This window comes from Periplaneta americana, chromosome 17 (assembly GCF_040183065.1).
Source record: "Periplaneta americana isolate PAMFEO1 chromosome 17, P.americana_PAMFEO1_priV1, whole genome shotgun sequence".
Taxonomy (NCBI): Eukaryota; Metazoa; Arthropoda; class Insecta; order Blattodea; family Blattidae; genus Periplaneta; species Periplaneta americana.
Genome location: NC_091133.1, coordinates 27,331,425 through 27,356,375, shown reverse-complemented (window position 1 = coordinate 27,356,375; position 24,951 = coordinate 27,331,425). Strand labels below are relative to the sequence as shown.

The 24,951-nt window shown below is 34.0% G+C and overlaps 1 protein-coding gene across 28 annotated transcripts in view; it reads left to right on the top strand.

The window, feature by feature from the left end:
• The window catches only part of LOC138693202 (retinol dehydrogenase 13-like), a 544,367-nt gene that overhangs the window by 117,966 nt on the left and 401,450 nt on the right, over positions 1-24,951 (top strand). For 3 of the 28 annotated variants that reach the window (XM_069816955.1, XM_069816966.1, XM_069816967.1), the window contains one exon: positions 7,304-12,729. The exons of the other annotated variants lie outside the window; for them this stretch is intronic. In XM_069816955.1, the coding sequence (XP_069673056.1) occupies positions 7,304-8,915 (1,612 nt within the window). In that variant the 3' untranslated portion in view covers positions 8,916-12,729. Of the gene's footprint in view, positions 1-7,303; positions 12,730-24,951 lie in introns of those variants that run through there. 28 annotated transcript variants of the gene reach the window in all.

Below are 24,951 nucleotides of genomic sequence, written 5' to 3'. Positions count from 1 at the left end.
GTGTGTTTGTTCTTGTACCAATAGTCCAAACAGGTCTTAAGTCTAACAGATCACAATACAGGGTGTCCGGGACAAAATTTACCAGTAAGAAAGTTTAATAACTCATCAAATACTTGATGGATGAAAATGCTGTTTGCGGGAATTGACAAAGGGACTTCCAAAGTTTCGAATGACCATTAATAAACTTCTATGTGTGCACCTCTTGTAGCACGAGAGATGTCCAGGCGATATTCAAGTTCTTGCCATGTGTTTCGTAACATCTCTGGAGTGACAGTTCCACAAGCAGCGACAATTCTCCGATGCAGATCGTCCAAATCTGCCACTACAGTCTTGTACACAATGTCTTTTATGTATCCCCAAAAAAAGAAGTCCAGTGGGGTTAGGTCTGGGGATCTGGGAGGCCATGCTGTAGGTCCACAGACGTGGAAGGTGGACTCATCACTAAACACGACCTTCTGCAGATATCCATTTTCAATATCAATTTTCAACAGCATGTCACTAGCGAAATCATATCATGCAGGCAAGTCGTTTGGTTTCAACTTTTGAACCAATTGAATCTTGTATGCATGCAGACGTAACCTCTTGTGCAGAACATCGTGGATAGTTGACTTTGGAATTGCAAGTTCCCTGCTGGCACGGCGAACAGACTTACACGGGCTCCGTTGGAAAGCTTGCTGAATTCTGTCGACTTGCGCTTGTCACTTTCTTCCCACGTGGTGTTTTCTCTACAAGAGAACCGGTCTCAAGAAGCTTCCTATGCCAAGTTGTTATTGTGTGCCTATCTGGTGGTTGCTTCTCAGGCCACTGTTGTCTAAATCTTCTCTCCACTATCTTCGGATACTTGAATTCGGCAAGCCAATAGCAGCATTGAACTTTTTGTTGCACTGTGAACGCCATTTTAATTACAGCTATGTCAACAACAATGACCAAATGTTGCCAACATCACACATAAAACTTAAAATGTCCCTCTTTCATTTGCCGCAAATTTCATTTTCCTATCTCTATTATTACGCTAGTTATTAAACTTTCTTATTGGTAAATTTTGTTCCGGACACAGTGTAGTATTCAACTTTATAGCAAATATGCTCATTCTGTCTCTTGCGATTACACTGTGTAATTCCGACTTTGAAATGTAAAGGTTGCACTCTCCCTCTGTTTGGTTGTGGAAAACTATTCAACTATCTACTGTCTTACTACTCGTACTAACAGTGTTTGACAGTGGCACAATGATAACCACCGTCTTCACGAAAATGATCTCACCGAACAGACACATATTTTTGTTGTGAATTTGGCGGAAATGTTAAATATTTGCTATGTTGAAAAGTATAAGAGTGCTACAGAGCAATGTAAAAAGGCATTATAAAATATGCCATGCACTACATACCCAAGTGGCAGGATTGACGCTTATGTAATATATAAATCATAATATATGTTAATAATAATAATAATAATAATAATAATAATAATAATAATGATATTAATAATAATATTAATAATAATTATTATTATTTTGTTGTGCTGGTTCTATTGTAACAGAAATACGTGTTAAAATAAAACGATTATTTCAGGAATGCAACAACAACACAGTTGCATGAATTGCAGTCAGACTTAGAAGTCAAAACTAAATATGGATATTTTGACTTGGCTAGCACTGATATATTAAAAATAATAATAAGCACACAGATTCACCTCAAGACACCAGGCACACCTGTTGTGCCACTTAATTATTATTATTATTATTATTATTATTATTATTATTATTATTATTATAATATAAAAGAAAATATATGCCCCCCCCCCCTCACACAATGCAAGAAGTTGTTATTAAGCATTTACATACTGTAAATTGCATGATGACTCGTATTCAAAATATCTGTATACCTATAGGATTTATTTTCTTCCCATTTTGAAGAGTACACAACAAACATTACCAAAGCAGCCTGACTGGAAGTTGAAGTACGCACGCAACAAGACAACAGTCCAGTTACATGAACACAAGCCATTCACAATACATAATAGAAACAGAAACTTATCAATAGTAAAAACAGGCTGCTGATATACTCACAGATCCTAAGCACATGATATGACCACAGATGTTAAAGCATATATTAAACTTAACAAAATAAACATTGCCAAGTGAGGCAGTATCAGCACAGTTTACCCAGCTGCGGGAACTAAACGAACACTACTATGGAGTACCACTTTAGCCATGTAGAAGTAATGACTAAAGTAGGTCTACTAATAAGAAAAGTTCCTAAATTAAATTCAAATATTTATACTGTAGTACAGCGTTTCTCAAACTTTTTTAAAGTGGGGACCACTTTTTAAGTCAGAATAGTTCTGCGAACCACCTTACTCTTGCCTTCAAAAGCAAATTTAATTGTTCACTTGTGATGAAGTCCAGAAATTAACCATACCTTCCGCTTGGAATTTCATTTTAAGTCCGGTCTCATTTGAGAGTTCAATTAACTGTTCTCTTTCACTCAATGAAAGTTTGTTAGTTTCAATATCGCAATGAAAGTGATCACGAACCCATGAAAATTCGTCATATTTACTTGGAAAATAAGTTTCAAATTATGACCTCAGAGTTGTATAATTTGTGTTCAACGTACAGTACGTGACCATTTCAATGTGCAGGCTTGGTACTTTGGTCCTCTGTTATGAATTTGGGCGATTCCTGGCTGGGTTACAGGGACGGCGCCAGTTGTGCAGGGAAATCCCACATTCATAGTGCTTTAAATCCCTCTTTTGTTGTTGAGAGTAGAGTGGGAAGTCAATAGACGGATAAGGTAATAAATTTCATAAAATGTTAGTACTGGGAGAAAAAGTGAAAGATGATTGCCATGTGTCATTTCCAAACTCTGAGATTTTCAGCTATAGACTCATATGCAATTCATTTGAATTTTATTTTTTCTTCTGTCTTTTTTGAAGGACCACAATGGCAGACCTCGAGGACCACAGGTGGTCTGCAGACCATAGTTTGAAAAATGCTGCTGTAGTACATTAGGATTTTTATAGCAGTATTTAATTCATGTCGGCTACTATGCCTTTTATCGGTAGAAAGTTCTATAGTGTCATATGGTATTAAGGTTGCATGCAATTTACTATAAGGGAATTGTTAAGTACTAAACAAATTGGCCTACCTATTTTTGTCAGTATTTCCGGTTTTGATTCGAACTGTGGTCAGTTCAATCATCTGTGTTTACTTTTGTATTTTTCATCTGTGTTTTGTTCACTTCATAGTATTTTACCAGTATTTCATTAATGCACGTCAATCTGATAAGAACATCCTAAACTGATGTCATATCGGTATTAAGGATTTGGATATTCTTTATCGGTATTGAAAAATACCGGTATTTACCACTATATTCAATAGCAATACGGTCTCTGGTGTAATGATTTAGATTGAGGTTGTATATGTCACAAAATGACTCTTCAGGGACAGTGGCTTCTGGAAGATAAAAGGGATAGGTAAAGTAATAACACCATAAATTGGCTGACTTGTTGAAGTTGTAGCTCTTCTGAAAGGTGAGGAGATTTATTTCAGAATATGCTTCATTGATTGTAATATTTTGAGGAATATAACGTTGTAAATGACTAGGAAGGGACTTCAGATGAAGTATATATTGTGCGTCAATTATCAGGTTGGTCTATTCTTTTTGCATATGAAATGAGTAATTTTGATAGTTTCGAGGGTATCCTATTCGTCAGTTATATTCATTTTCGGTATTTTATGCATTTAAGTTGTATATTTTTTGAATGACTAAGTAATCCTGTCACTATTTAATACCTGTCTTTGTTTCTCTTTTGGTCCAAGAGTTTGGACTAATTCTTCTCTTGAGAGCCACATTTCTACTAATTTAATTCTTAATTGACCTTAGGCTGTTTTACATACAAATATAAAAGTAGTAGTCTGTTATCAAGTGTTCTGTATTATAATATACTATTAGCAATTGAACAATTATGGATGCTTCGTAATAAGCTGTGTAGGTTTTTATCGTAATTGCATTGATATAATTATGTGTATGATTTTATTCTGTTTATTCATGACAGTCATTACATTTCTATATAAAATTAGAAAATAATTGAATTGTCGTAGCTTCATCTTATTCTTCCTCTTCACCTACATCATCACTATCGTCGTCGTTATCATCATCATCATCATCATCATCATCATCATCATCATCATCATCATCATCATCATCCGTAATTTTTCAGTCACATTTTCTTCTCTGTTAAAGATTCGAAGAACTTAAATTTGCACTGCACTACATAAATTCGATAGATTTTGGTGTCAAGGACATGCTTGAATGTTAAGTGCTTATTTGATTTCTCTTTATTTTGCCACTTGTTTGTAGTTCACTTGGAAAGTCTGATAATGTAAAAACTCTTAGTTCTTTATTTAAATTCCAAGTTACACTTGTAAACATCAACATGTAGATACTAATTTTATTTTTAAAATAGGAAAATAGAAATCTCCAAATAATGATGAATTTGTAGCTGCCTTAGCTTAGCTGTACACATGATAGAACTTTTAAAGGATAGCATGGAATTTCCATACTTGTTTGATCATTTGGCTTAAATGACCTTTAAAATCTCTTAGTTGTACATTACATTGCCAATAGATATACACTCGTTTCATTGTATCATTCTGTAACCTTATGATTGTTAGACGAGTTAACATGAAGATGTATACATATTACATCACTAGATGGCAGTGTGATGTATGTTATCGACACAGAGAGCAATGTGAATTCAATTGTGAATCGACTGCTATGTCATGCATCCATCCATAGTATGAGAATATGGTTGCATCACTAAATGGCAGTGTGCTGTGATTGCACAGTGTATGATGTTACACATAATGTGTAATTCAGTTGTGAGTTAACTTTTATGCAGAATGGACGTGAGCAGTGGGTTTTTAAGAGTTTTTATGGTCCATATGTATGCTGTAATGATGTTCCAACTACCATAATAAACATGTGCAGCATTATGCCGTGTCATTTATGAATGTTTGCACCCTACCCTATCTACCAATACACATACCTTGCCCTTTCATTCGCATATTTCAAAATATCGAACCGTGTCTGCATTCTTGCAAAAAAAAAAAATGTTTCCACGTCTTATGCCACAGTCTTCGTAGTTTACATAATCTGTCTCTTGAATGAAATTGTAATGGTGTTAGACTCAGTATATGAAGAGTAGAATGTTGATGGTACCAGTATTTATTACAAGTGGTGGTAAACAACGAACCAAAGATTTTCTGAGAAGTTTTGTTGGTGTCCCAATTTTTTTTTTGTTTTATTTTAAAAAAAGAGGTGGCTATTTCTAATAATAAATTTGCTCACATGCTGCAGCATTTTACTTTATTAACCATCATGGTGACTCAGTGCTACAGCTCTGGGCTTATAACCCAGGAGCCCAGGTTCAATACCTTGAGTATATAACTCGTGTTGGGCAAGCTTATGGTCAAGGGAATGAGTTTTCTACTCCAGTTCCCTTGTGTTATTCCAAAATTCGTAATCATTACTGCCTGTGATACACACTGAATAGTTTCTTACGAACTAAGTGGTCTATGCTTCTTGGCACTAGTGATATCTATGAACCAGCTCGTGGAATTAACAGATGCAGAAAATATATGCTTAAATCTCTGTGGCCTATGTTGGATAACTATCCAGCTAGATTGAAGGTGATTCAAATTTTGTTCGAGTTTGAATCTTAGGTTACATTTTCAACAAAGTACTCATTGTCGAGATTGTATGACACTCTTGTGCTATGTTTCATAAAAGTAATGTATACTAGTGACCAGCTGATCTAAATACTTACAATGGATCGAACTAACAATATCCAACTTGTTGATAAAATAGAGATATGATTAAAATAAAATAGTAAACTGGTTTTCGTACATGCTGCATAGTGTGAAGCATAAATATAATTTTACAGTGGTTTTACAGAACCATAAAACTATTTATATTGAAGTCTGTATTATACATTTAGTTTAAGTTGCTGCAAACAAGTTACATTAGTCACTGGAACAATACTGCTGAAATCTGCCATGCTTCATAACAATGCTTTATTTACTATTTGTTACTTCTACAAACCATCTTCCAATAGATTAGTAAACAGCTTATTCTTTCCTTTCGAAAAAGGTGTACATGAATGTGGTTAATATGAACAACATATTTTTTTAATTTTATACTTTTTACGTTATTCATTTCATTTCATGTTGTACTTAACGGGATATTCTGTTAAAATGAGCACTGATTTTATTGCAAAAGTTCACATAGTTTTAGTAGTCTTACAATTAATCTTAACATAAAATCCTGCAATATTCTCTAATTTGTAGCATCGTTTAAACTTAATCTTTGTGAAAATTGTTACACAGAAAAGTAAAGCCACGTTGAGTTGTCTGCCAGATATCTGTGATCACATCATTTGACAGACCTACTATTACCATGAAATTCTTGTTACAAGATATTCTCTTGATGAAATGGATTCTCGGTTACTTTATTATAATTAAAAGTACATTCCTTTTTAGATTTTTCGTAATATATTGTTTATAACTTTGCAGATAAAATTGAAATACTATAGTTTAACGAATTTTAATCCATGACATGCTTTAATTCATCTTTAGTTCTCTTGTTTGGAAGAAATACTGTTTATCAATATTTTGGGAAGGGGCATTTGAGGGTTGAATAAATTAGCTGTAAGTTTTAATCTCTGTTCAGCTTAGGAATGATACTCCATATAGATAACTCATATAATGTAAGGATTTCGTGAGTGGCTGACTGCCAAAAAAACACCATTCTGCAGTAAAACAATGCAGTGCAATACTAAATTATCTCTGATTACCGTGTAATCATTCTTATCTACGCAGATTTGTAGTTGTAATTAATTACGTTATAATTTATACAATAAGAACAATTCCATTGCTATCGATAAAGGAAATAAAAATATAAAAATAAACTTTACTCATGTCATGGCAACATCAGACAGTTCATTAGCCCAGTTGAGTAGATGTGGAAAACTAGCATAATCTTAGACACCGAGTGATACAAAAGTTACTTTGTTATTGTGAGGTTTCATTCTAGAGCTGAATAGATAATAGGATAATAAGTACCTACTTGTTAATTTTCTTTGTAATTAAAATTAAAAATACAAATTTTTGTATGGATGGTTTCGAATACTGAGGCATTAAATGAATGATAGTACTTCTGGATCGAATGAAGTATAATATGAATGATCCAGGGCTTGCAGAAGGTGCAGTGACCTCTGTAATCACTCTGCACACTTTGTGTTGCAGGTCACATGGACTTGGAAAAACTGACTTCCAACAAGATGCACCAACCACATTGCAAGCCATTGGAAATACAGAACTCTTGCAATCATTGAAAGTAGAGAACTGTGTTAGGGCTGAAAGTGATAACGAACAGTTATACTCAATATGGATAAAAACTGACGAGGATGACAAGGAGTATTACTTATGTGATGTAAAGGAATTGGAAAACGATGTACAGATCACAAAAGCAGTGTCACTGGCTGCATCTGATTGTCTGACAGAATGTGAAGACACTAATAATTTCGAAATAAACTGGAGCCAAAATATTAATTCACAGTTAACTGATCATGATTATGTGCAATCTAGTGAATATGCGAGTGTTTTAAATAAGAATACATTTTCTTACCAGCATGTTTCAAGACTTGAGGGTGCTTCAGTTACAGGTCTTGTAAAGGCACCCAAGAAATACATTTACAAATGTGTAAAAATTGGTGGTAAATGTCAAGCTAGATTAGTTGCAGCTAACCACCCAGTGCAGTGTAGATGTTGCTTGAAGCACTTTCGGAGTGAAGCTGTCTCTCTAACACATCTTAGAATGCACACAGGATTTTCTCCATTCTATTGCAAGTACTGCGGTTCAAGTTTTATGCTATCATCTTCACTAAAGCGACATATGAGTTACTGTACTGAGACATTGAGCAAAGAGCTGGAAACAAAGATTTCCCATCCATTAACGAAAGGTAACAATGAGAAGTACATGTGCACAATATGTGGCAAAATGTATAAATTGAAACCCAGCTTGAAGGATCACCTAAGAGCACATTTTGGAAAAGCTAGAAGAAAGCAGAAATGTGATGTATGTGGAGAAAAGTTTCTGACTAAGGCTGAAATCAAGGAACACATGCTAACTCATAAATGTCGGACATTTCTTACTTGCAACACTTGTCAAAAAATTTTTGTAACTGAGAGAGATTTGTTGGACCACATGATTAGTCACACAGATGAACGTCCCTTCTGTTGCTCTCTCTGTGGAGCTACATACAAAAGAAAGTCACATCTAAATCGTCATGTCTTGAGTCACGAAGAAAATCGAAAAATGTTATCCCCACGTGTGAAGAGAAAGCCAGGAATGATGTTTAAGTGCCACTACTGTGGCAAAGATTGGCCAACTCCTCGACTCTTGATGTTACATCAGATTAGTCATACTGGAGAACGTAATTTTGAGTGTCATGTTTGTGGAAAGCATTTTGCTCAGTCTGGAGCCTTATCAAGACATGTTCGTGTTGTTCATGATGGAGCAAAAGATTTCACATGTGAAATATGCCTTCAGAGGTTTACAGCTAAAGCTACAAAGGACAATCACATGCGAATTCATACAGGGGAGAAACCTTTTCAGTGTGATACATGCGGCAAGACATTCCGAACTCAACAACAGCATCGAATTCATGAGCGTGTGCACACGGATACACGTCCTTATCCTTGTCCATATTGTGAGAAATGTTTCCGTCGTCGCCCTCACCTTATAGTTCACATTCGTACCCACACAGGAGAGAAACCATTTGCTTGCCTGGTTTGTGGAAGATGTTTTGCTCAGAAAAATGACATGACTAAACACATGCAGATACATAACCGATAATGCAAACATACTTGTGAATTCTGATTGTACTAGACTGTGATTGTGTTGTGTTGTATATATGAGTAAAGACTGAGACATTCACTGGCTTGCTCTTGAGAACACTTATTTTTTACCTTAACTCACAGTTTAATTTTTTTGATCAGGAGAACATTTCCAGTGTTTCGAGTGCACATATATTGAGTACTTGGACGTTCTATTTTCTTCATGTTACTCTCTAAAATATTGAAATTTCATCAAGGCTAATTTTCCATAAAGTTACAAGTAATTTTGAATGGTGAAATTACAATGCACTTGTGACTTAAAGTGCAGTACAGATCATTTAGAGAACCCCCTTTAAAAATACGAGTTCTTAAATTTAATTTGTCAGAGTAGTTTTTCACTTGTAATGAATGTTAGTAGCTGCATTGTAAGACTTGTTTGTATAATATGCATTTTTATATAAAACTTCCGACCACTTATTTATTCTTCAAAATTAGAATTTTCCATTATAAAATAATTACAGAAGGCCAAAAAAAAGATAAATTAAACTTAGAATGTGCGCAGAGAAATTCGTCTGTTCTGAACAGCAATGATCCAAATTTATCATTCTGATTGTTGTGTTCAAACTGAAAACCAAAATGCACATCATGATTTCACTGATAAAAAAAAAGTAACTTCAGTTACACTATATTCACTATATTTTACACTGTTCACTGACGACAGTTTAACGAAACAAAGCCTTACAAGTTTCCTTTTCACTGTAACAACTCCACACTATAAGTGATTTGCCACCTTTATGTACTTTTGTGGCAGTATGCTCTGGGCTCTACTTCTCATGGCTCTACCAAGAAACTCGTGAGTGGTTTGAGAAGAGCTGGGAAGATAAATTGGTTTTAAAATAGCATGGCTTTCCACTTAACTGACCAGCCAAGTCTCTCTTTGTACCAATTTTAGTGAGCTGGCAGTTGATAGCTGTCAGAAGGGAATTCTCTGCTACTATAGCCGATTGCAGTCTCTTGTTGAAAAGACAGACTAACTGGATGGCCTGAGCATCTAGCTCCTGCAGCTTTTCTAATTTCTGTCAGTGTTGCACTTCCCTCTCTGCCCCCTTACTCCTGGCTTCTAATGCCTATTCAGTATTGGATGTATGGACACAGTTGTCATCTGAGTATCTTTCATAGTTCCAGATCCATAGTTCTTAATTATTGTTGTCTGAACGCAATGTCTGCTCACATTAATTTTTCTTAACTTCTTTTAGTGAATATTTTTCCTTGTGTATTGCAATTATTTACCACTATATCCTCAGACTGCACTGTGTTATGTGGCACTTTGTGAATAGAGGGTTAATTCATGCTTCGATATTCTGTAAGAGATATATTCTTCTCCTTGTTTCCTTTCATCATTATGAATCCACTTGGGCACCAGATAGCACCACTGAATGAGGAGCTATTGGGACAAGTTAAAAAAATGAACTTTTTTTTCTTCTTATTTAAAACAGTAATATGATTCTTGTCTGTGGTTTGTGAACTTCTATAAAACCTGTTTTGGGCTGCTTTCTTCAAAAGAGAATTCTTGGGGATTTTCCTATCATTTCTTTCCTTGAACAGCATTCTATAAATTTAAAAATTGGAACAGTGGTCATAAATTTATATAAGAAAAAAAAAAAAAAACGTTACTCAGACAAGTCTTAAAATTGAATTACTGCCATGCATTACAAGTAGAAATTGTAATAGACTCCCCTAAATAAATATTCAGAATGAAATTTAGGAGATTTTGTTTTCAAAGGCAGGTGTTCTGAAATATTAAGCACTACTATAAGTGGTACATGCATAATTCAAAGTATATTTATCTGTATTTTATCAAAACTAAATTTAAGGCATTAATACAGGACAGTATTACAAATGACTTGAAAATACAACTGTTATTTTATTATATAGAATAATTCACTTGTTTAGAAGTGTAACATTCTTCGCAGTAGTGTCACTGTGTTTTTAGTTTGCAATGGACATGTATACACACATACGTACTTCATATGTTGTAAAGCAGATACTTCTCACTTCCCCCATGCTTTCAAATTATTATCCTCTCCAATATCCATACACTTTCTGACCGAATATTCTAAATTTTCTTAATATAATTTTTTTTAGTTTTCCTCATCAGTGACTGCAGCCTTCTAGCATAAAGCTTCTTTGACGACTTCATTTAGGAAGAAGTTTGGCAGTGTTAAATCTGGGGGGGGGGGGATAATTAGTTTTTCCATCTGTTTACTTCACTGTTTACAAGTTCATTAAATATTTGGAAGTATACTTTGTGGTGAGTATGTATTGTTAAAAAAATAATTGAACCTTTAACTCACCTATTCGGTAATGTGGTGCACTGTAGCCTACTTTGATTTTCACCAAATGTAAAGATTATGTATGCATATGCGAATTTGCTTCATCCATAAATCAAGTTATGTTTTGGAAAATTGCGAAATTTTTGGTAACAGAATGTTGGAAAACATGAGAAAAACTGAACACGTTTTTTTATAGTCCATCGGAAACCATCCTTTTAATCAGTGTTACATGATAATTTTGCAGTTTTACTTTTTTTTTTTTTTGACAGCTTTGAGAGACAAAATAACGAAGATTGGTTTCTTGGAAAGTCTTAAAGAGTTTGGTATTCGTGCTTGCAATCACTTCTTTACATCATACATTATGTCATCAGATGGCTTCCAATCTGATTAGTATTGATTGTTGGCATTTCTATAGGCTGTAAAATTGTTACTGATTTCCGAAGACGCACTTTGTCCAAAACACCTTTTAGTACACTTCAAACGAACCTATTTACCAATATTTTCGAACTCTGAGCACACATAGTTCATTTGTGTTCATATTTCTCATGTGTAATCAAGTGTTCTGGTTTATATTAATTGTTGTTCAAATAAAATTATCAGCTTCTGGGTTTGAAGAGAGACCAGTTATGGGTAATGAAAAAATTGCTAAATTAAGTGTGAATGAGTTGAGGTCAGAGGAGGGGTTCAAATCAATTGAAGGTGGGAGAGATGTGTTCATTAAAAGTTCAGGCTTTGTGTACATCTTCATTACAAGTTAAAAATATGATACAGAACTGGACCACAATTAAAAATAAAAATCAGCATACTTGTGTTTCACTGTAACAAGGGACTGTTTCACTATACTTATTTACCAGGTTTCCATATACTTACAGAAATTATAAAAGATTAATTTGAAATACTCTAGAGTGGAATTTATTATACTCTTTTGTTATGTTTCATTTGTGTACTATCCATTGTCAATTTCGTAGTGTTCTGAGGGGAATTGTTTTCAGAACCATCCAAGGCACACAAAATATCTGCAAATAGTGATAAAAGATTAAGTTGAGATGGCTGGGGCACAGACCCAGCTGGTAATCGGGTATGGAACTAGCTTCAATGTGTGATGTTAGATGGCATTTTATTTTCGACTTTTGGAAATTAGGGAATGATGAAATTTTACATTTGAGTGAATACAGTTTATACTGTTTATGTGACATCTTGCTGGAAACAAAACATTCCTATACTTTAGAAAATTAGTAATTACAGAAAATAAAACTTAAAGTAGTAAAAGTTAAAAACAAAAACAAAATATTAAAAATCACTGTATGATATATTTGTGAAGCTCATTTTCATTTTCATCACACAATAAATTAATTTGTCTAAATTTTAAGATTTTAATAAATATTCACTGTAATAATATTGTATGTCTTGTTCTTTGGATTGTTGTATTATATTGTGCGGATTGAATTAATTTGTAATATGTCATATTTGAATTCAAATAAAAATTAATGTTTTTTTCGGTGGAATGGGTTTCATTAGGAGGAGGAATTAATATCGTCAAATACATACCACAAAAGTGTTAAAACATGAGAACAATAGAAGCAAGTACCAAAAGCAAGTTGTAGGAAATAAAATACATAGAACTGGCATTGTCTTGTTTGCAAGGAAACGTTACGCTTTGTTCAGAAGGTGAAGAATTTTGGGAAAAGACTGTAGGCAGACTATTAATAAGCATTGCACTCTTTCTTTATTTTTTACCAACACCATTGAGTAATTTTGCCATTATTGTTGTTTTTAAAAGAGATTAAACAAGTCATGAAGAAATTAAGAAGTATACATATTGAATTGAACTTGCTAATCATTTGTTCATATTCGTAACACAGATTGTCAGTGTTTTGTAGTAAATTAAGTACAGGAGAACCCTGATTGTTCATCAGCCTATTAACCGATTGGTGGATTATCTGACTGTCTTCCTCTCACTCTCTCTTATTTATTTATTTATTTATTTATTTATTTATTTATTTATTTTTTGCTGCAGAAAAATATATGAAACACTACATTATATTAGTACGAATTTTTTCTGCAGTGCTTTTTGCAAACCTTGATCCTTACACAGTATGGTCTACTCGAGTGGCTGTACTGTCTAACTTCTATGCAAAATGTCTTCCACAGGTGTCAAAAGAAAAGATGTTGTGCTACGGAAAAAAGTGCAAGTAATTGACTAGTTTTGGAAAAGAGAAACTGTGGTTCATCTGGTATCAGAATACAAGATCGGAATCACAATTATGCGGGGTTGGATAAAAACAAATATAAAGTATGTAAATCTACTATTCCTATCATTCCACAGGCAGCTATCATAAGGAGTATTCTTGGCCATTAAAAACCCATCGTTGATAACCAGACTTAAATTAGTGAACTTTTGATCCACTGCCTAACGTGTTAAAAAAAAAAAAACACAGGTAATTACGAAACTGTATTATGCACTTAATTTATGAAAACCTTTCATACTACAGATTATTCGATTTTTTTTTTCTATTCTACTTTTCATTTCGTCCCCTTCATTACTTACTTAGAAATGGCTTTTAGAGAACTCAGAGGTTCTTTGTCACTATCAGTCCCTATCCTGAGCAAGATTAATCCAATTTCTACCATCATTCCACCTCCTTCAAATCCATTTTAATATTATGCTCCCATCTATGTCTCAGCCTTCCCAAAGATCTTTTTCCTTTCGGCCTCCCAACTAACACTATATGTATTTCTGGATTCGCCAATACATGCTACATGACCTGTCTATCTCAAACATCTGTATTTAATATTCCTAATTATGTCAGGTGAAGAATACAATGCGTGCAGTTCTACGTTGTGCAGTGGCGGCTCGTGAGATTTGATGTTGGGGGTTCACATAATATTCATTCATTCATTCATTCATTTTATTCCATAAATCTTACATGAGCAATGAAGCTTTAAGATCTGGAACAAGTCAAAATTTTACAGTATTACAATTACAATTTTTACAAATTTTTATAGTTTTACAATTTAGTAATTTTCTACAATTTTGTGCAATTTTTTACAATATTTTGGCGAGATGTAGTGAATAGACATTAATTTATAGCATTACTGTTTTCGAGTACATGAACTCGTTCTCAGAAAAAATAAACATAAAACAAACTGTAAGAATCAAATACTCATCAAATCCAGTAATTCGGAAGAGGATGGTGTTGCTGTTGAATGTTTGTAGTCAAAATCCATCCTTCTTTCCTCTTTGTTCAAAATATGTTGATCACTCTCTAGTTGAAATCCACACATTCCGTAACCATGGATTTTTCAGTGGATAGCATTGCTAAGGCCGTTAGACACTCTTCCTCCATCTTACTTCGAAGAAACGTTTTCACCCGAGTTTGACTGTGTAACATTTTATTAGCACTTCCTAATTTAGAGTGAAATGGGGGGCATTGTTAAATACATAGAATATTATACAGAACTCTGTTATTTAACAAACACACTTTGAACTATATAAAACTCCTGATATCAGTGTTATTTAACAAACACACTTTGAACTATATAAAACTCCTGATATCAGGAATAAAATGCAGAATATGTAACGCACACGCTGGCTTCTACCTGCTCTGCACAACATACTCCACGATACAAACAGCTCAAGACCGCACTTTCGAATGTGCCCTGTAATCAGCATTAGGTGATTCATAGCAGCCCTGTAACGAGCATAGCGTCACGAGGACCGAATATCGTTCTCTGCGCAGCTTTCTTTGCGTTTCATCTATTAAGGACAGTGTTTGAGCCACAGCTTTCGTTGGCGACAACAGCGTTTTTTTTTAAACACACTGTTCCTCTACTTCTTAGCATGTTCCCACTGCCGCTGGCTGTTTTAAAAGGTCTAGCTGGTTCATGTCTGAGAATGAACCCCCAGATGCAACTATTTCGCCCGACTTTACTGGCTATAACTCACTTATGATCTAACCAAAAGAAGCCGAACATCCAGCAATTTCTTCATAGTTACTCGTAATTATGAAGAGAATGAGTGGCTTCAAGAGACAGGGGGTTCAGTGAACCTAAAGACGAGCCGCACCTGACTTTGTGTAACTTTCTCCTGTAACTTCATCCCTTTTATCCCCATATATTTTCCTAAGGACCGGAATAAATATTCTAAAAGTCTTTATTATGTTTTATATCTTAAAAAATGTACAATTTGTATTGACTGTTTTCCAAACAAGATTTCATTGTTCTGTGTTCAAATTAACATATATTTTGGATTCCAAAAATAAAGTATTGGCTTTTTTTTTAACTATGCCTTAATAAAGTGCTTGTTATTTTTATAAACATGTTACGTTTTAGAATTTTACTACATGCAATACATTCGTTTTATAAACAGTCATGACGTTCATTAGACACTTTGTCTTCCAGGTTTCACCAACACATTTCTCACATTGCGGAAATATTCGGAAATTCTGAAGACACAGAAGCTAATTATCCAAGTAGAGCAGATACATATGTATGCAATTATTGTCGGACATATTCTGTGACTGTAAGTGATTTGGTTGCCCACCTGTCTAAAGTGCATGCAAATGGTGTTCACAACTGCGAAGTGTGTGATGAAAAACTTTATACCATAAAAGAAGTATTTGTGTCACATTTGGCTTTGCATGGTGTAGAGCTGTCAGAAAACGAAGTATTTGAAAATTGTGAAGATCAGGTTGGAGAAACTGCAGAAGCAGTTAGAGAGACTGTTCTATATATTCAAGAAAAACCAAGTTTGAATATGGACGAGGAGAAATTTCATGAAAACAATGTTAGGGGCAAATATATGCATTGTAATGTAAAATTGGAACCTGAGCTAATGAAATTTCATGAAGAGAAAAACATGTCTAAGAAATTGAATAAATGTTGCCATTGTGAGAAGGTGTTAAGGAGTCCTACAGAAATTAAAAATCACGAGAGAATTCATACTGGAGAACAACATTTCGAATGTAAATATTGTGGCGTTCGTTTTGTGTCTGCCTCTGATTTATTCAAACATGCTACTTATCATAAGAATAATGTATTGCTCACATGTAATATTTGTTCTCAAGTGTTCCAGATGACTAATGATTTAGAAAATCATTTATCCACACACAAAAACAATAAGATTTACCTTTGCCATGTATGTGGAATGTCATTTAAAGAGAGAAGTGCATTGAATAATCATGCAGGTGTCCATAAAAAGAATGAAAACCGAAAAGCTTGGATGTGTGATATATGTGGAAAAGCCTTTCGGAGTTGCACAAATTTCAAAAATCATCAGCTGCTCCATACAGGTGTGAAACAATTTATATGTGACAAATGTGGTAAAAGTTTCTTCAGCCTGCAGAGTCTCAATATTCATTTGCATTCTCATTCTGAGGTTCGCCCTTTTCAGTGTCCACTCTGTGGACAGAGATTCCGGTGGCTTAAGAATTTAAAAGTGCATGCAAAGACACATGTTAAAGATGATGAGAAGAAGTCGGGTACAAAAGTTCAGTGTGTTATGTGTAGCAAACATCTTTCAAGTGAAGATAAATTGAAGGCTCATATGCGTTGTCACAGTGATGAACATCCATTTCCTTGCTTTATTTGTGAAAAGCGATTTCGTCAGAAAGCCAGTCTGAACTATCATATGAAAACAGTGCATGGTGCCAGTATGGATTTTGAATGTAGTATTTGTGGCAAGCTCTTTCCTTCAAGACAATCACATGATAACCATAAACTGTTTCATACTGGGGAACGTCCATACAAATGTAACACATGTAGCAAATCATTCCGCTCAGTTTACTCCTTGCGTTCACATACAAAAATTCATTTGGATATTCGACCATATCCTTGTACATATTGTGGAAAAAGCTTTCGCAAGAAATCTCAGCTTGATTGTCATGTTCGAATTCATACAGGAGAAAAGCCGTTTATGTGTGAAAAGTGTGGTCGATCATATACTCAAAAGTGGGCCATGATTAAACACACACACATACATCAGTAGTCTTTCATTTCATTTTGTTGAACAGAATTAATATTTTTCATGAATTATTGTCTATGGTCTTTATTTTTGAAACAGTGTTTAGACACTGTCTCTTTTCTCTCAATCTACCTGCACATTACAAAATTTACACATTAAAATGTTAGTCTCAGATACATAAAGACCCTCACTAGCAAATTATTTAGCTATGGAATGAACTGTAACTGTCAACGTTCGAAACTTAATTTTCATTTATTGTTCCATATCCTGGATTAGTGTTGTCCATTTGCAGCCAAGAATTCACTTTCTGTGGTTCTTCTTAAAGAAATTATCTTTGTACACATTTCAAGAGTCTGAGAAATGTTCTCTGTCGCACTGTGTGGTTGAGTTTCTTCTCGACTTTCTTCTTGACCCAACAGGTTGTCCCAGCATTTCTTCAGAAGCTCGGAAGTCACATTAATCCATGATTCTGCTACATTATAAATAGCATCTTTGATGTTGTATTTTTTCCAGAAGTCAGGAATAGATGTTAAATTAAACTCTGAAAGTATATTTCGAAGTAACATCCTACAATATCTGTACTTGAGGTTTTCTATTGCTCCCTGACCCATGGGCTGAATTAGTGGCGTACTGTTTGGTAGTAGGAAACTGCAGATTATTTTACCATCATCACTTTCTAATTGTGCAAGTCAATGAACTGCTGCATTGTCCATGAGGAGAATTGCCTTTTGTGGTAAACTATTTGCACTCAAATGCTTATGAATGCTGGAGACAAAAGAAGAATGAAACCACTTAGAGAATATATCATTGTCCAGTCATGCATTTTTTTTGGTAATGGTAACTTGCTGGTAGGTTTTTCTCTATTGTTGTTTCTTGAAGCTTTTGGACTCTTGTTTTTCCCAATAACTAGTAGTGGCAACTTCTGACTTCCAGTTGCATTACTGCACACCAGGACTGTCAGTCTCTCTTTCTTATGTTTGCAACCGGGAGCTGAAGTTTCATTCCCATGAGCCAATGTTTTGTCAGGAAGAATTCTCCAATTTAGTCCTGTTTCATCACAGTTATACAATTGTTCACATACTAGTCCTCATGACTTCATTTCACTTCTGTGCTCTTCCAGGAACCATTGTGTCGTTAGCACTTAACTTTTCACCCTGAACATTGATCTGACCTCTCTCTCTTGCACACTCTCTTTCTCTCTCTCAACACAATTACATTAATCGAGTGATTCTGATTTTCTCAAAGTGTTTTGCAGGATGAAAGTGACTAATGTGGATGAAAATTCCCCTCTTGCTACGAAAATACTGGCCACAAAATTTGTACTTCTAGACATATTGATGAGGCATAATAATCAGATGAGTTAACATTGCCTATTACAATATTCAGATTTGATAGGCATGAACTCTAGTATCAGCAGGAGTATGCTGCTGTGTATTTGACATGGAGCACTCACCTATATGTCCGCACCTAGTATGTATAACAATCTCTTTCTTTCCCTCTCTCTCTTTTTTGTTCTGTGTTCATGAATGTTGGCTAGAATAGTTTCTCTTGGTTTGTAAATTTGTTCTCTCTTGTTTCCATATATGAAAGTATTTAATTAAATACTGCTCACACTTGTACAGATTAAGCACTCAGCACAGTCAAAATTTTACTGTCTCATAGTCCGAAAAACCAATGTTAATAATTTAATAAAAGTCAGGAAAACAAAGCTAGAGATAATTATTATTTGGACGACAGTTTGCATCAACCGGCTAAATGTCGATTAAAAAAAATGAGATTTTTATGCTACATGTTATACTAGAGGATAAACTTGTACACAGGTAGTAAGGGAATAGAGTTTGGAAGGAAAGAGGAGTAAGAAGTTGATGTCTCATAGCGAGGTAAGTGCTGTCAAGGTCATAGTGAGACCATTCCTTAAATGACAAACCAATGTCCATGGCCGGATGAATGAATTAGATTTGGCAGATTAATAGGCCCATATATATTCCCAGGTTAGAAACTTAGAAACTTGCCAAACCATATGCTTTTCAGTTCTGAAGTCAGGTCATTGTATATTTTAGGTGGTGTCCAGGGGGACATACCCATCAAAGGGAGTAAATTTACCTTCTCAGATAATAGTAGCATATTTAAATTCTGTACTAAATCCTCCAAAATAATTCCAAAACATATTTCCTGAAAGAAACATTTGGTTCAGATGCAATTAGCATACATGGAAATTTTAAAAGCGAAAAACTACAAATTTTATGTTCATACAAAGGGTTAGACTCCCTCCATAAAGTAAATTGGTCCTCAGTGAAAATGCCATTGATGTAGGATTTCGTGTTATTTAAAACTAATAGTAATACCTTCCATTAAGATTATGTTGTTTTGTTTAGTAGAAATTAAAAAAAAATAGAGTGTACAGTTCATTAGAATTTGGTGTGAAAATTGCGAAAAACATTGTTAAATACTTCATTTATATCAAAAGTTTATTTCTACAAAATTTTTTACAATATAGTCCTACCGGTACTATTGTTCCAGTTACTTTAACATTTATTGTACTATTAAAGTGTATTGACATTAATTTATTGTATAGGCCTATATGTCTAAATATAATGCATGCCCTATTTCGGCATTTAAATGATTGATGTGTATCAAAATGTGACTGATTGATGCATAACTTAATACATTCATTTCTATTTCGGGTAAGTGCAGTATTGAAATATTGTCCATAATAATGCATATAACTTATTTTTATGCATAAAGTATGAATTAATACATGAAACATTATTTGTGTGGTTATCAAGTCCGCAAGAATTAAATATATGTTTCTAGAATTTGAAATGTTTCAAAATCTTCTAACACATTTCTCGAAACAGAATGTCACATAGCCTGTTGCATAATGTCACCCATTTTCAAGTTGCTATGGCTGCGCTTTCAATTGCAATATTCATAGTATCTCTAGTGAAGCTAATATTTTTACTAAATTTCTATAATAACCTGAATACTATGAAGGGGATTAACTTTGATTAATATATCAACATTTTTGTCCATTGTGCAACTCAAACCAAGAAATGGATTCAGAACACCTCAAAATCTGTGCTTCATTGGCTGGTCATGATAATATCTTTGAAAAATATTGGAGTGCAAGAGGTCAAATGACTTTATTGTCAAACGCCTGGCATTAGAAAACAACAACATTTTTGTACATAGAAGGCACGTGCTAACTTACCAGAATGGATTTGTTTGGTACATTCGGATTTTTGTTCTTTGCACTATTTTAAATTGAGCATCACCCACTTGACCGTATTGCCTCTCCGCATGTCCGCACTCAAGTCATTCTCTGATATATCTATTTTTTTTTTTCAGTCATTTTCAGGATAATATACTTACGCAATGCATCTCTCACTGTCCTTGCAATGGTAGCATGATTGGTTTTTTCTAAGACAGTGCACATAATCAGATGAGGAGATCCAACGTCTATGGAGTCCATTTTCCCCACAACTACATTAGCTACATACCTCCCACAGGAGTCTGTAGTTTCATCCAAGGAAACCCAAAAAAGTGAATCTCCTATGTCGTTTCTAATTTCTTGGAGGATCTAAAATATAATTTATTTTTAATAGTTACGAAAAGAACTATTTTAAAGTACACATCAATTACACAAATGTTTTAAGCAATTAACTTTAATAAACATTATTAAATTAATGAACTTTCTTTTTCATACAGTGGATCCAAGTAATTCTTTCTCAATGTGGACTCGCCAGGAATTTGCCTTTTAGTGTATTTCTGCAAAAATCCGCAAAGTAATGGATTGTCCAGTTTCCTCCAAGGTATATTAACTGCTACTAGGGCTTCACAGAGGTTCGCACTGAATGTATCATTTTCATTTTGTTTTGAATTCAAATTAAGCAAAGGCTGATAATTATTTTTTTGTTGCATTTTTTTTATCTGAGTCGCAGTCTGCAAATGCTGATCCATTTGGAACTTTTTGTGCAATTCACTTATTAAGTAAAACAGTATTAAACTTTAAAATACGCAACTTTATGTAATATAATGTGTTTTTGCAAATAAAATAATTAAAAGTGTTTGTGGGTAAATATTTTTAAAAAGTGTAAAAGCTTACTTTCTTCGAACAAACGTGACAAAATATACGTTTTCTGTCTGATATTAAAGTCTTCTCTCCATCAATCCAGCTTTTCAGAAGAGTACTACTTGAACTTTTGTCTTTATGCATAACGAATATTACAACAAACCACCATGAAACACACAAACCGAATAAATGCATGGAACATTGGCAGTCAGTTTGAATTTTGCTGTTAAAATATAAACCAATTCATTCTATTGTTGAAGGGAATACTGTCAGCCTGCGATAGTTTTAAAGAGGTGAGGAAAAATGAGTGCGCGACATGCTGCTTAACAATGTCTGTGCTAATGAAGTAGACATTGTCGAGTGAGATGGGGAAAGAGAGTATTGTTTTCTCGCAGTTTATATTTCTACAGAATAAAATATTTATTTCTGTATTAAGTTAGTATAAATATGCAAATATATGTTCTAAAAGTATAAACATGCCATAACATTACAGATATGCTCAAATATGTACAATAAAATTCTGCATACTAATTCCAAAGAACGAGAAAGATGTTTATGTTTTGTCTGCATGTCGTCAAGTTTAAGGAAAAGAACACGCAAATATGCAAAATCCGCAGTCTAGTATGGCGACGAACCGATCGCTGCACACTTCATTGCACACGGACACGTTGGATATTTTCAGGTGTATGAACTGTTTTCTGTGTCCCCTCACATTTTGTATTGACGACTGAACCATTTGTTCTTCACTGATTCACCCATCTGAATATCGTCCTTCTGTCTGGAATAATTTTATCTTGACAAGATAATGTTATTATTTTAACTAAATTTTCTCATCAGAAGTAATTGCTAAATTACTATAATTTGGTTTAAGAGACCATTACTTGCTTTCAGTCATCTGATGATTCATTTATTTTTAGGATTCAGTTAATAAAGCCATTTGTTGAAATACTTTCAATTACAATGGGTATAAATCTGTGATTTGCTCCACAGATTTCAGAACATTGACCATATAATACACCAGGTCGATTAATTAAGAATCTGACTTGGTTTAATCGACCTATCAAAATAGTAACAAAAGGATTACGATGAGGTATAATCCTATTTATTATTTCAGAAGTATTCTTCATTTCATTCTTCTGAGCATGTCACATCGTAACTCACGCTGCGCGAAAATAACACTATTTCCATGAGTATATGCTTCCACTGCCCTGACACATCTCATGTGACCAACAGTTCATGACTAACAAACTGGCACTGATAGTTTTGTTTGGGCAAAACAATTGATGGAAGAATCCATTATTAACTGTATGATTACCAATATAAAATGTGCTATTTCTCACTGCCCACCTTGTACTTTAAATTACGTCAATATATAGTACAGATTTAGGCTTATATCATACTTAAAAGTCAATATCTACTTTATTACAATATAATTGATAAAACTTAATAGTGATTTTACAGTTAGCTACATATGAAAATCTATATTTGTTTAAGAGGACAGAAAATATTTATATTTAGGCTTAGGCCTTTATTTAAAATTATGTCAATATCTATTTTATTACAGCATAATTATGATAAAACTTAATAATATAAAATGATTTTACAGTTAGCTACATATAAAAGTTGGGTCGATACCCGGCCCCGGAACAATTTTTCCTTCGAAATTATTCAGATCAACTTTACAGGGAGTTATACCTGAAGGCTTGATTTGCATAATATACGTCACTGTTCATTCACAGAAAACCACAATTTAAGTCACACAGAGTTAGAGTGCACTCAGTGTTGGTTGCTTGACGGTTGTCAGCCCACTTTAAGGTCTGTGGATACAGAGGGAAAAATTGGATCGGTGTCTGGTAGAGTTCCCGGGTAGAGCGTTGGTACATTTAACCAAAGGTGCCAGGTTCGATACCCGGCCCCGGAACAATTTTTCCTTCGAAATTATTCATCTGATCAGTTTCACTTTCTCCAAAGCATCAAACTGAATTGTGTACCACTGTTGCGAAATATTCATATGTTTTGCTCTTTCTGATCCTAGTTTTCCAACTTCCTTCTAACTTTTTGCACCCTAGTTTTTTTTATTTCTCACAACCACTCATTCTTACAACAGAAATCCAGACGGAAACTATAATTATTATCAAAAGGAGGAACAAAGAGTTTATTCTGTCAATGCTGCTACTTGAAAAGGCATCAAATCAGATAATTTCAAAATATCAGGCATACAAGTTACGAAAAGGAGGACATTGCAATACTTTATGGATTTATATAGTACTACTTATGGTGTCAAACTATAATGGGGAAATGTAGTTGATAAAAATGGGGTTTATACAACTATGAAATGAAGATCGTCTTACATACTTTTCCTCACTCATCATAGAAAGTAATATTCTTCACGAAATGGTCTTTGGAGAAATTTTTGACATGTTTGTTGCAAAGAAAACAAGGAAAGTCCATATATAATTAGCGTTTTTTGTTGTCTCTTTGTAGCCTACTTTGTTAATATTACATTTGTGTAAAATCAAACAGTTGCCTAATTATACCAACACTTCCAGTATATGGCAATCTAACTAATTTTTCATACTGTATTAGCGCTTCTTTCAGTTTCTCAATTATATTTACGAGCATTCATAAGAATCTGCACAGCAATGATTGTAGTTGTTTTTACTGCTCCAGTAATTTATCTTAGAGCCTTATTTTGAAATCGGATTTATCGAGATAGTTTTCGGGTGATGTTATTGGAATAGGTTTTATAGGATGTTAGTTTTCGGGTGTTGTTTTTGGAATAGGTTTTATATGATGTTATTGTTGCTTTTCTATAATATTGGATAATTGGTTTGACATACATTTTTGTATGTTGTATTGAGAGTTTCTCTTGTGCATTCTTACTTTTTTCCTTCCAATCTTTTAAGAAGTGAAAGTCTTCATGTTCCCTTCTTTGTAATATTAACTATGTGATTCTTCCATGATACAGCCGTTTACCATAAAAAATAACTCCAAGATATTTTGCTGCATTAGTCTTAAGACAGACTTTCATTGCCATATTGTAAAGTTATGTTTATCTCTTTCTTGCAAAGTGACAACAGTTCATATGTCTTGTTACCATTGTGTTCATTAAATTTTCTACATGCTAAGTTTTTAGTTGTGTTGGTGAATTTTGGGCAGTAATTTATAACTGGGCATTGAGTTTTCTTTGTTTAGAAGTCCACATGACTAAATCATCAACAAAGAATGCAGTTTTCATTTAAGGATTTTGGGGAGGTCATAATTATAAACATTAAATAAAGTTGTACTATGAACTAATTTTTATGGTAAACCTCTTTGTTACTGTCTGTATTCAGAAGTAGTAACCTATTATTTAATTTTGTGGCACAAAGTAGTTGCGTTATGAATTGTAAAATGAAAAAGTATGTGTCACAAAATGACACTCATTTTTCTCTCTTTTCATATTTCAGGATGTCAATTTTTTTATACTGCACAATAACGTTAAATTTTCTACTTTCAGTAAACATTTGCATCATGATTTTTTACAACACTTTTTTCAGAGGGAATGTATTAATTGAACTACTGTTACTCTCATGAGTTGGGCCTTATGGGAATTGAAATTAGCTTCGAGGATGATGTGTTTTGATTAACAATCAGAGGAACAACTATAAGATGGCAAACATTTCATAAGAAATTGATAATTGAAAAT